Source organism: Gymnodraco acuticeps, unplaced genomic scaffold (genome assembly GCF_902827175.1).
Source record: "Gymnodraco acuticeps unplaced genomic scaffold, fGymAcu1.1, whole genome shotgun sequence".
Lineage (NCBI taxonomy): Eukaryota > Metazoa > Chordata > Actinopteri > Perciformes > Bathydraconidae > Gymnodraco > Gymnodraco acuticeps.
This window is the reverse complement of record NW_022989942.1, coordinates 675860-688696: the sequence shown is the minus strand read 5'-3', so window position 1 is coordinate 688696 and position 12837 is coordinate 675860. Positions and strand designations below refer to the sequence as shown.

The 12837-nt window shown below is 43.6% G+C and overlaps 1 protein-coding gene across 6 annotated transcripts in view; it reads left to right on the top strand.

Moving 5' to 3' along the window:
- The window catches only part of LOC117542436 (disks large homolog 1-like), a 120830-nt gene that overhangs the window by 75676 nt on the left and 32317 nt on the right, over positions 1–12837 (top strand). For 5 of the 6 annotated variants that reach the window (XM_034210098.1, XM_034210093.1, XM_034210095.1 and 2 more), the window contains one exon: positions 279–381. In XM_034210098.1, coding sequence (XP_034065989.1) covers positions 279–381 — 103 coding nt within the window. Of the gene's footprint in view, positions 1–278; positions 382–11123; positions 11447–12837 lie in introns of those variants that run through there. The other variant, XM_034210097.1, reaches the window with a different exon arrangement.

Here is a 12837-nt window from a genome sequence, read left to right as displayed (position 1 = left end):
TCATATTGTCGAGGCAGTGATAATCCCTGCAGAATGAAATCATTGACATGGAATGATTAAATGCAATAAACATGTTTTCACAAAGTACACACGTACTACACATTCATGTGAGTTATTGATGCACCAAGCTGTACAGTGTTCTTAATGGTGTGCTCAGCTCAGTGTACATGAATTACTATTGATCCAAGGCCCTAATATTATGTGTGTGTGTGTGTGTGTGTGTGTGTGTGTGTGTGTGTGATGTGTGTATGTGTGTGTGTGTGTGTGTCTGTGTGTAGGTGAATGGTGTGGACCTGTCCAGTGCAACACATGAGCAGGCAGCAGCAGCTCTGAAGAACGCAGGACAGACCGTTACCATAGTAGCGCAGTACAGACCTGAGGGTGAGTACACAAAATACATTGGCTTCAATCGCATGTGATCTCTTTCCTGAAGTGATGCACAGCTGTCTGTTCTTGCTGTCCAAACACTTAAGACACCTCGTAGAAATACACATTTCCTTTGAGTTACTTTAAAATTGTAATCTAATCAAATAGACAGAAGAAAATGATTAGCAAACTTAAATGACCCCGAGGTGTAAATTAAACGGTTGGGAGATGTGTCTCGTCGGGATCTTCAGTTCCAAAACGCTCACTTCAGTCTCTCCTAATGGGCTGAAGCGAAATAGCAATTGTATTCCCATAATTGACTACAGCTTCCAGAGGTCGCCACTAGTTGGCAATACTCTTTTGACTGTTTGCACAAAACAGAAACTGTCTCCAACAGGTGTAATCTGGGTGCCTGAAACATCACTGTTAGGTGTGGGTAACACTGCAGTACATTTTGCACACACACACACACACACACACACACACACACACACACACACACACACACACACACACACACACACACACACACACACACACACACACACACCACACACACACACACACACACACACACACACACACACACACACACACAACACCGAGAGACAGAGTGGGCACTATCCTGGATGTGTGTCTTCTGGGAGTGACTGAGAAGGCCGTAACCTAGGATACCAGGCTATAACTGCCGATCTGCTAATGGGATGCCGTGATGGTAGGAGACCTGAGAATAACACATAGACAAAAAACGCACACACACAGATACAAGGCACCAGGTCCCCTGGTCCCTTTGTGCCATCAGCCATGTTTTATTGAGTCAGAGGTGTTTCAGGGAGGTGTTGTTATTGGTAAGAGCTGCAGAGTATAAGACACGGGTCTTTTGAAAAGGCTGAGGAAATATCTATTTAACTCATGAAATGAATCTAATGTGAAGTACTTTAATGTGAGATAATGACATGTTCTAAAAACTAGATGTTTGCCACTCAACAAAACAGTTTGGATTCATCTTTTGTATTTTCTTAAAGGTCATTATTTGCAGTATATGAAAAAACAGCTGTCAATATATTATACATTAAGTCACTAGTTTTAAAAATAGAGGAGGCAGCTAAATGTACCTTGAGGAAAGCATCACCAGGGAAACATTTTATTTAGTGCAAGTAGGTAGAGCTAGCACATTTGAAAACATACGAGGAGGAGTTTAGGCCAGAATATCACACAGGGAGGATGCAGACCAACTTGCGTCAACATTAATGTATAGTAAGGAAAATCTTCCCAGTCCAAATGTGGATGCAGGTTGTTTAACTTATGAAGGTGTGGGGCAACGTTCATTAGGATGTGGAAGGCCCTGTCAGAACATAATGAAGCTCCCACCAGCTACTGTATGCACATGTGATGGAATCTGCATACAGTAGGGAAGTGATCCATATATCCTGCTGAAAAAGTGATGCTCAACAAAATCCAAAAGGTCGTACAAGCAACATGTGAATCTAATTATTTTAATAGAGAAAGTGTGTTCGAAAAAAGATCCTCAATGCAGTTTATGTTCTGTATTTAATTATTTAGATCATCTGCATTGCAAAAGGGATGTAGTGCGAATCAAACTGCTTTAAACTAGATAAAACTATCGATCATTAAAATACTATAAAATGCTCCATTTAATAGTTACAACCTGTTCAAGAAATCTATTTGCTAATCTGAATATATATATCAACGATCTGCACTTTATTTGTTTATATCATATCTATAGTAAGAAAACTGCATTACGTTCATTTCACATTCATTGTGACTTCGGTGTTTTGCCCTATGAATCTGTACCTTTGTCACTCGTGACTACAAAAAGGTTCAACCCTTAAAAGTTGCAATTTAATTTAGTACGAGGAGGACAACATGGATAAACATCTGTAAACTGACTTGGACACTCTCTGTAATGATATTTTAAAGACAGAGGAAGAACATCAGTGTATTTCCTTTGAGTTAGTGTTGGTGTCTGCTCTAGAGTTAACTCGGATCAGCACCATGGACAGTGTCCTTGGATCTTAAAATGTCCTAAAGACCAGGGGCCTCATTTATAAAGGGATATACGCTCAAAAAATGGCGTACGCCAGTTTCTACGCAATGTTTGCGATTTATAAAATACTAACTTGACGGGAAAACGTGCGGTCCTCCACGCAAACTCTAACCCATGCGTACGCACTAAGCACAAAAACGGGAGAGTCGAGAAACTGCGACACCGTTGGCAGAAGGAAGAATGGAGAGAAATATGTGGAAATAATACCATAAATAAAATGTTACCTCTCATTTATCATATATGAAGAATTCATTTTCACAAATTGATTAAAGCCAATCTTAACATGATTTAACAAAAGTCTGTTTGCGACTCCTCAGTGCACACAAAAACATAACTTGGAGAAATAAATAAATACGGATATGTTATTTAAAACCACCTCGAATATGTTGTGTTAATGTTATGAAATGTTTTCTCATAAATGATGCGGTTTTGCATTTCTATAGGTTGTACGAGCATGGTTTTATATACTACCATGTTTAATAATGTTGTATGCCGTTTGCTAAGACTTGATAAGTCGCTCATAAAACACGGGAGGTATGGAAACTAAGAACACAATATGTGGTAAATTGTACAGCTAATATAACTCAACACATTAGTTGTATTTCCTTTAACTGGTGGATATAGAGTTGCTGCAGTGGAGACGCTGCACAGCTGATCGACAGCTGGGACACAAACCACCAAATACGAAAACATAATTCAGATCCAGTCGTCATGACTCCACTCCGGAGGGATTCCCCGATCTTTTCTTACAGTTTCTCATCAAGGGCGTGTCTCCTGTCCCCGGTACAAACACACTGCCTGAGGAAGGCTATGTGTATTTTTTTTGAAAATGATACCGTGTCAGATTTTGGTTATTTTGTGGAGGTCGAGATAAATCATATTGTTTGGTGGATGCAGTTTGAACCAGAGTAGCAACATGGAGGTCGGATCGTCACCAAAATAAATAAATAAGTGGTCCGAAAAAGGTTCATGACAAAAAAAATACACATAGCCTTCCTCAGGCAGTGTGTTTGTAGCGGGGACAGGAGACCCCCCCTTGATGAGAAACTGTAAGAAATGATCGGGGAATCCCTCCGGAGTGGAGTCATGACGACTGGATCTGAATGATTTGTTTGTATTTGGTAGTTTGTGTCCCAGCTGTCGATCAGCTGTGCGCAGTGTCTCCACTGCAGCATGTGCATCTCAACCCCCTCCCCCCCCCCTCCCCGCAGCAACTCTATATCCACCAGTTAAAGGAAATACAACCAATGTGTTGTGTTATACTGTATTTGCTGTACAATTTACCATATATGGTGTTCTTACTGTAGCTTCCATACCTCCGGTGTTTTACGAGCGACTTATCAAGTCTTGGCAAACGGCATAAAACACGATTAAACATGATAGTGTGGTGACCACCTATTTAACCACTGGGACATAATTCAAACTTGGAACTACAGTTGCGGTTATTGTTCCCACACGGACATGTTATGGGTTACCTATAAATAGTGTGTACCCTCTTGGCTCTCTCTTCTTGTCGACCCGGGCTGCGACCCGACAACATGTTCTTTGCAGCTTGTGAATAAATCACTATTCTTGCACCTTCCTTGCACCGCCTCTGACTCCATATCTCTCGGCACTACACTGGTGACCCTGATACGTCTTGAGAAGTTTCCGGGACGGAGCCGAACACGGCAAAAGGAACTCGAGTTCCTTTCTCGAAATGCCGGGGTTTGATTGGAGACGTCCGTGGCTGCCATCGGCACGCGGACTGAGGCTCGGTGCGCGCTCCGAAGAAGGCTGGAGACGTTGCTCGCCGTTCCCGCATCGGCTTTCTATCCAACGGGGGGACGATGCACGACCTGCTGGGTCGACCAGCAACCCCATTGCTACCTCGTGGGTTTGTTGTTCGGGGCATGCGGCTGCAGGTCCCGGCTGCTAACCACGTGGGGCTAACGACGGCTGGCAGCTACCCATGGCTGGCAGCTAGCGGCTAACGACGGCTAGTGCTAACGGCTATCAGCCCTTTTGAGTTTTGTTTTTTTTCTGGTGCCGGAGAGGAGGTTCGACCAGCCGGTTGACCTCATGTGGACACTCTCACATTTTTCACCACCTCCACGGTGGTTCCAGACGCCACTCACGTGTTCATCGACGCCTGGGTGGTGCACTCCTGGACCCCGTCTCGCCTCGACGATTTTGGACGTCGCCCATGCTGCCATCGGCCCGTGGGTGGCGCGCTCCGGAGCCTGTCTCGCCTCTCCTGCCTTCCGGGGATATCCAGACGCCACTCACGTTCATCGGCGCCTGGGTGGCGCACTCCTGGACCCCCTCTCGCCTCGACAGTTCCGGACGTCGCCCATGCTCCATCGGTCCGTGGGTGGCGCGCTCCGGGACCCTGTCTGGCCTCTCCTGCTTCCCGGGGATGCCTCAGCGCCTGCTGAGGACTTCGTGCCCGCCGCCGTTGCACGTCTGCCTGCGGCCGGGTTGCGCTCCTTCCTCCCGGGGGGACTGCTCCTCTCTTCCGGGGATACCTCGACGCCTGCCGAGGACTTCGTGCCCGCCGCCGTTGTGCGTCTGCCTGCGGCCGGGTTGCGCTCTTTCCTGCTGGGTTCTCCGCGACACCTACTGCGGCCCCCTTACGACGGCCCGCCCCCGGTGTGGGTGCCCTCGTTAGGGCCCCTGCCCTCTCCTGCGGCCCCACCCTCCTCGGCCCTTGTGGTGCTTCCTCCACGGACGTGAGGATATATATTTTTTTGCCATGTTTGAATTCTGGGGGGGCTTGTGTGGTGACCACCTATTTAACCACTGGGACATAATTCAAACTTGGAACTACAGTTGCGGTTATTGTTCCCACACGGACATGTTATGGGTTACCTATAAATAGTGTGTACCCTCTTGGCTCTCTCTTCTTGTCGACCCGGGCTGCGACCCGACAACATGTCCTTTGCAGCTTGTGAATAAATCACTATTCTTGCACCGCCTCTGACTCCATATCTCTCGGCACTACAATAGTATATAAAACCATGCTCGTATCTACAACCTATAGAAATGCAAAACGGCGTCAGTTTAGACGTAATTCTGTCCTGCTTACCGCATCATTTATGAGAAAACATTTCATAACATTAACACAACATATTCAAGGTGGTATTTCAATAACATATCCGTATTTATTTATTTCTCCAATTAGGTTTTTGTGTGCACTGAGGAGTCTCAAACAGGCGTTTGTTTAATCATTTTAAGATTGGCTTTAATCAATGTTTGCAAATTCTTCATGTATGATAAATGAGAGGTAACATTTTATTTATGGTATTATTTCCACATATTTCTCTCCATTCTTCCTTCTGCCAACGGTGTCGCAGTTTCTCGTCTCTCCCGTTGTTGTGCTTAGTGCGTACGCATGGGAGTTTACGTGGAGGACCGCACGTTTTCCCGTCAAGTTAGTATTTTATAAATCGCAAACATTGCGGAGAAACGCGTACGCCATTTTTTGAGCGTATATCTATTTATAAATGAGGCCCCAGAACTCTTTAAAGTTTACGTGCAACTTAAGTCACATCAGGCATACATGTTCCCACTCAACACGGTCAATACATATGTTGTTGATTTTGAAATAGGAAATATTACTTTGGGGAAATATCAGATGTATTTGTTCAGCTGTCTCAGCTGGCTGACAGGGACATCTGTGTTTGATTGATGACAGCTATAGCTCTAAATCGAAATATATATAAATTCCTTGCTTTTGCTTTCCTATTTTTCTCATAAGAAAGCACAGGACGTTTTTATTTTACAGAGCAGATAAACAGTATATGAAAAAAAGGAAAATGATATTGAATTTCCGTTAGAAAAGTTTTTAGATTTCTCTAAGGTCGGCCGCTAGTTAGCTTTGATTGACAGCAGGAACAAGTGATTCTGACTCTGATGCAAAGACACAGCCAAGAATATTTAAAAACAAAAATGGTTTCAAAGATTAATAGTGGTTTGATGGTCTGTTGATAGCTCTGTTTTCTGGTATAGCTTCTTGGTGTTATATTGGGAATCTTACAGTGACAACACACAGTGGGCATCAGAGGTGGTCCAGCTGTATGTGTGTGTGCGTGTGTGTGTGTCTTTATCTGTGTCGTGACTCTCATAAATGACTTTTGAATTACTCTCCATCAAACCTTCTGTCCATGCTGGGCTTTAGTCAGTACTATGGGTGTGTGTGGGTGTGTTTATGTGTGTCCATCTGAGGTCCATGTTTGTCCCGTCCCCGCGGCGATAGCGTGCGGTTACCAGCAGTGCTCCCTCTGTTTCACACAAACACTTCCTGCCAAAGAGAGAGGAACTCATAATGACCTCCACCAGGAGAGGAACAGTGTCTCTCTCGGCGTGTGTGTGCAGGTCTCCTCCTGTTATCTATATTAAATATGGTGCCCGGTGTACCCAAACACCTCACAGCTCTCTGTGTGTGTGTGTGTGTGTGTGTGTGTGTGTGTGTGTGTGTGTGTGTGTCCGTGTGTGTGTGTGTGTGTGCGTGTGTGCAAACTTGGGCAAAGATACGATTGATTTAAGCTGAGGCAGCGTATATAGATCTGTGTTTATTTGAGCTACAGCAGATGGAGAGTGTTGGTCTGTGAGAAGTCTTCATGCTGCATTAGCATCGCTTACTTCCATCACGTTTTTCTAAAAATCCCATGCACCCTCACTGCTTCACTGATTCTCTCCCAAAATCTCCATCTGTTGGGACAGAAACGTTGCATGGAGTGCATTGTGGGGAATTAATAGCAATATATGAGCACACAGATTGAATGTTCTAGCTAATTAATCATCAGGCATTTGTGAAGAATATACTTTTTTTTCTGAGATATCTCCGTTACTTAATAGTTGACCCCTATCACTATTAAGAGCAACACATTTAACACATCTTGCTCTTCTCATTACTGTGCACTCGATGAATGAGTGAAGATGATGATGTGAGCAGTATTGAGGGGGTGAGCGTGGAGTAAATCATTGTCACTGTACGCTCACCCTGTTTATGAAAAGCTTTCCTAATATTAAAGCCACCTCATTGAAAAGTATTCAAGAAAAATGACGACATAAAATATTACGCTTCACACACTCCCTCCAAACCTGCAATGTGGAGAACAAGGTGTTAGTAACTTTACCCTCAAATTAAAATAACATACATTTAATGTATATCATCAATTATTCAAACATGGTTCATGAAGTTATTTAGAGAGGAAGACAATAAGGAACATCACAGAACTAATTTAGAATGATTCATACAGCAAAACCAACACACTTATATCTATCCACCTTCACCAGATGTATTCATTTGTTGTCTTCAGCCCCAATAAGATAATGAAATGTCAGTTAAACAATATAAGCAATATCTGTATAAAGATTGCTAACTAAGCCACCATAAGCCCCTAGTTATATCAGAGCTAGAGAAGCTGCAACTTGTGTTCGATAGCATACAGCCAGAGAGAGTTCTGTAACAAAATGACGTGTTAAATATAAGTTATTATTATATCATTTCTTCCCAAAAAGTCCTAAATGAATCCCTCTCAGTTTCCCTTGTATCTCAAGTGCGCCACTTCAATTCCCATTTCAGGTATCCAATGCAGCTGATCAGAAATATCTCTGGGCGTGTCTTTAAAAAGTCCCAAATGTCTCAGAATTGACTTTTTAAACAGGATCTCCTTATGAGCTTACATTTCCTGAAGTGGGACTAGTGAGGCCTGGAGGTTGACAGCAGTATTAGTCACCAGGATTACACACCACAACCATCACACACACACACACACACACACACACTCACACACACACACAGTGTCTATCAGCAGTAATACTGAGGTGATGCAGAGAGGATTATTTTCACTTCTGTTAGCCTGCTTATTACACTGTGTGTGTGTGTGTGTGTGTGTGTGCGTGCGTGTGTGTGTGTGTGTGTGTGTGTGTGGTGCACCAGTTGTTAAGTAGAAGATTAACAGCAGCTTTCTCTGAGGTTTTAGACACAAAGTTGTGGGAATGTGATCGGCTGAATTCATACAGTGCTCTGCTCTCCTTTCTTTCCCTGCTTCCTCTGTTCTCTCTCTTTTGCGCAGTTTCCTTCCTCCCTTCTTTTCTCCCTTCTCCTCTCTCCCACCTGTCCGCGCCTCCTCTCCTCCCCAGTGTTACTGGTGTTGGTGTTAATGGTCTGACTCACCGCTCACACAGTGGGATTTTGGGGTCTGAAGGCGTCACTTTTAACGCATAGGTGACTGATATGAGATGTGCAGTGTGCCACCGCGTCACTGTCATGCCGAGGCTTCTATGAGCTGCTCAGACGAAACACATCCCTCAGTTTTGACATTTAAACTTCAGTGCAGTAATATAAGACAGTTCTTGTTTTTTTATATACTGTAAATGTTCCTTCTTTTTTTTCTCCTCCAAAATCTAACCCCGTTATCAATACCAGTATAGATTACTCCACAGTATTGTATCAATTATAGATGAGCCTCCTCCAGCAAAGCTATTCTTAGATCAAGAGCCTCATATTGATTCGGGCACACTTTAACAACGAACTGCCATGTGGAAGACTTTCATTCATTCAACTACACAAATGCTAGAAGGTTGTTTCTCAGGAGGATCCTGATGACTTGCTCCATTCATGTTTACATCCAAATGATTACAATCTAAACATAGCCCACATTATGTCTTAGAAGTGGAGATAATGATACTTAAGTTACGCCTTTAGAGGAATTAGATTGTTGCAGCAGCAACATTAAAAGGATTCACTCAGGAAACATAACACAAATAATACAAATGTAAAGGTGCCCTATGGAGTTTTAGTTTGCTATACTAAAGCATTGTTTACATCCGTAAGGCACTGAAACGGTTTCCTTGCTCATTAAACATCTGAAACCTAATGCTTTGAATATATTAAACTGTTTGCAACCATGGCCAGCTGACATTCTTCTTCTTCCCTACCTTTCTCGACAAATGACAACGATTCTCCGCATGTCACCGCCACCAACTGTCCGTCTGTGGTATAGCGTGAAATCAGCGGCAGGTGTCATACGCACGATTCTAACGAAACAAGGGCCCACTCATTACACCGTTGCTCCAAAGTGCTACCAATAATCAACAACTCCACAGGGTGCATCTATATAACATAAGAAGTGAAACGTTCAAATGTTAAAGTTATACTGAAATCAACAAAAAGGCCATGCTCTTTCCTGTATGCAAAAAGAGTTGATGTTTTTACATATAAGGCTCTGCTTCAATATTAAAAAGGGTGAGCTGGGAAATTGTGCTGCAATGCACACAACCCTAAAGAGGAGAGCTGCCAGTCTCCAGTGGATTCCTGTTGGATAGCAATGAAGCTGCAACATGCAGACAAGGTCTCGGCCAGCTGCTGCATGGAGGAACAATGCTCCTCTAGGGAGAGGAGAGGAGAGGAGATGAGAAAGAGGAGAGGAGAATGGGGAAAAAAGAGGAGAGGAGAATGGGGAAAAAAGAGAAGCTAGGAGAGAGGGAGATAGAGGGTAGGATAAAGGGGAGATAAATGAAGGAAAGAGGGAACATGATCCCCAGTGTCATTAGTCTCTGTCATCACCCCTCCTCCTCTCTCCTCCCTTATCTGTCTCCCTCTCCATTATGTCTTGTTTTCTCCCACTCTCTCTCTCTCTCTGTCTCTGTGTCTCCCTCTAGCTCCTTAATCTGATAACGCTGCGTTGAGGTGTTGACAGAGACAGTTAGATGCTGATCACGTGAAACTTGATATGTAGTGAGTTTGCTGTGTATCCCTCTTCGGGAGTTTCATGTCATGAAGAATTGACAGCGATAATGTGTGTGATTGTGTGATGAACTACCTATAGCATACCCCACTGACCTTGGCTTGATAAAGTGTTGTTGTGTTTCTATGAAGTGAATATCTTGAAGGGAAACCCGGATATCAGACAGAGGAAGACAACAGACAGTGCAGAGATGAAGAGAGGATGAAACAGACGGAGACAGACAGACATCATGCAGAGCATAAAGAGTTGTTGGCTGTTTAAATATAGAATGGAAATCATTTTAGGGAATATGAGTTGAGCTTTCAAATTAGGATCCTAAAAATCAATGTTTCAAAATGCTTGGTCAAGCTTAACCTGTGTGTGTGTGTGTGTGTGTGTGTGTGTGTGTGTGTGTGTGTGTGTGTGTGTGTGTGTGTGTGTGTGTGTGGCATTACTATACTTGTGGGGACCTAAATCTGTTTACACAGTCACGTGTGGGGACTGGCTTCCCTTATGGGGACAACATGGAGGTCCCCATGAGGGGAATCATTAATTTTAGGGTGAAGACTTGGTTAGGTTATGGTTAGGGTAAGGGTAAGGTTAAGGGTAAGGGTTAGGCATGTGTTGGTTATGGTTAAGGTTAGGATAAGTCTCCAGTAAATGCATGTAAGTCAATGTAATGTCCCCTGAAGTGATGTATACTGAGTGTGTGTGTGTGTGTGTGTGGCATGCAGACCGATTGCCTGGGCCAAAGTAGGGCAGGAGAGCCTGGCATCGACTCAGCTTCCTGCATGAGTGACCTGAGGAAACAGTGTGTGTGTGTGTGTGTCTCCGCCCTACAGCAAGCTGCTGTCAAAGAGGGGGAGGAGCCAGCAAATGCACCGACGAACGAGAAATGGAGAAAGAGAGGAGCGTGGCAGAGAGAGAGAGAGAGAGAGAGAGAGAGAGAGAGAGAGAGAGAGTTAGCATCTGTTGTCTCTGTGGTAGCTGAGCAACACTGGACTGATTTCACACACACACTCTACTGCATGCCTACACAAACTTCTTTTCACACACATCTTTTCTTTCTACCACATGCTTGATCTAATGTGGAGCTGACGTTAGATATTTCTCATCATCTCTCTTTCACACACACACACATCTGCTCTCTCTCTCTGGGTTTTTTCTTTTTTTAATTCCATCTCATTCACATCCCAGGACTCTTAGCAGCAAAACCTGGCTCTCATCCGCAAAGACACTTTTCCCGAAAGCCACTGTAGCGGCATCAGACGCTGTAGAGACTGTCTGCCAGCAGCATGTGAGTACAGCTGAGCGAGAGTTGGGAGAGACAGACCTGAAGTTGTTTTCTAGCAAACAACCTTATTGACAACATTTTAGTGGAGGGAGAGTTTTGTTCAATCTTACTTTAACATAGGACTGAAAAAGAGGATGTGATAACAAGTGATGCTGGATTAACACGTTGCCTTTGGTTGAATGACTAATAGTGTGAGAAAGGATCAGTGATGTGGAAACATTGGAGTATCAACAGTTTCTCTCTGTGCTTTTGCATTATTGCTGGATTTGGTTTTAAAGACTAAAAAGGAGGATCAAAGCTGCTTTGACTTCTCATCCCTAGCACACTTTGCTTTGCCCTTAAGAGGATCCTAGCTGCAGCACCGGCGTTGTCCTTTTAATGAGGACTCAGTGATATCTTAGACTACAACATGGTCTTTGTTCTATGGATCACACAGAGGAGCAGCTAATCTCCGTAGCTGTGTTGCTGCCTCTCATTGATGAACTTTTGCTTTATTCTTTGTTCCACTATCACATGTGATTTTGCTGCAATACACCTAAACTCAGTCACAGTCTTAATCTGTTTCCTCTCCTTCTCTTCCTTTGGTCCTGTGTCTCCCTCCCTTTCTCTCTCTCTCCCTTCCTCTTAATCCCATAATGCTGCATTGAGGCGATGTGTGTTGACAGAGACACTTAGATGCCGATGATGTTGAAAATGCATCTTGTGTGATGTGTTAGAGCACTGTGTGGTATGTCCACAGAGACAAACAGAAGTGTCAATCCATCCATTTGTAATGGGTTAGAGCTGAAATTGAAAAATGCCAGACTGAGATCAGCAATTGGATATATTTACAGATAAAGTAATACATGAAATGCTTAGTAAAGAGAAATATTAAAGGGTGCATTCTAGTTATGTTCAGGCTTTCTGCATATAACCGTTAGTTAGTTAACAATGGAACACATACATGTGAATCTCTTGTTTTTCCAGAACATCCATGAATTGAAGAAGCATAACAATGAGTGTTTCTGTGGTTTTAGATGTGTGTAGTTTGGAGCCGTTTTAGTACAGTTTAGCTGTTTGGGTCTTTGAGCATCAATGTGTCAGATTAATGAGCGCTTTGGGGGAAATCAGAGCTGAGATCTGGGTGTTGTAGGCAGCTTTTTGACAGTGTTGACAAGATGAGCTTGTAACCACAGAGGTAAACAGGGAAATTAGAACAGAAATAGGGAAGAAAAGACAGGAGATACTGCAGGTTCAAGATGTGTGTGTGTGTGTGTGTGTGTGTGTGTGTCAGTGCATGACCGTGTGTGTACCTCGAGTATGATTGAATTACTCAGGGTTAATTAGATTCTGTAGTCCACAGTAATGGCACACACACACACACACACCCACCCACACAGAGACATCCTTCAGAA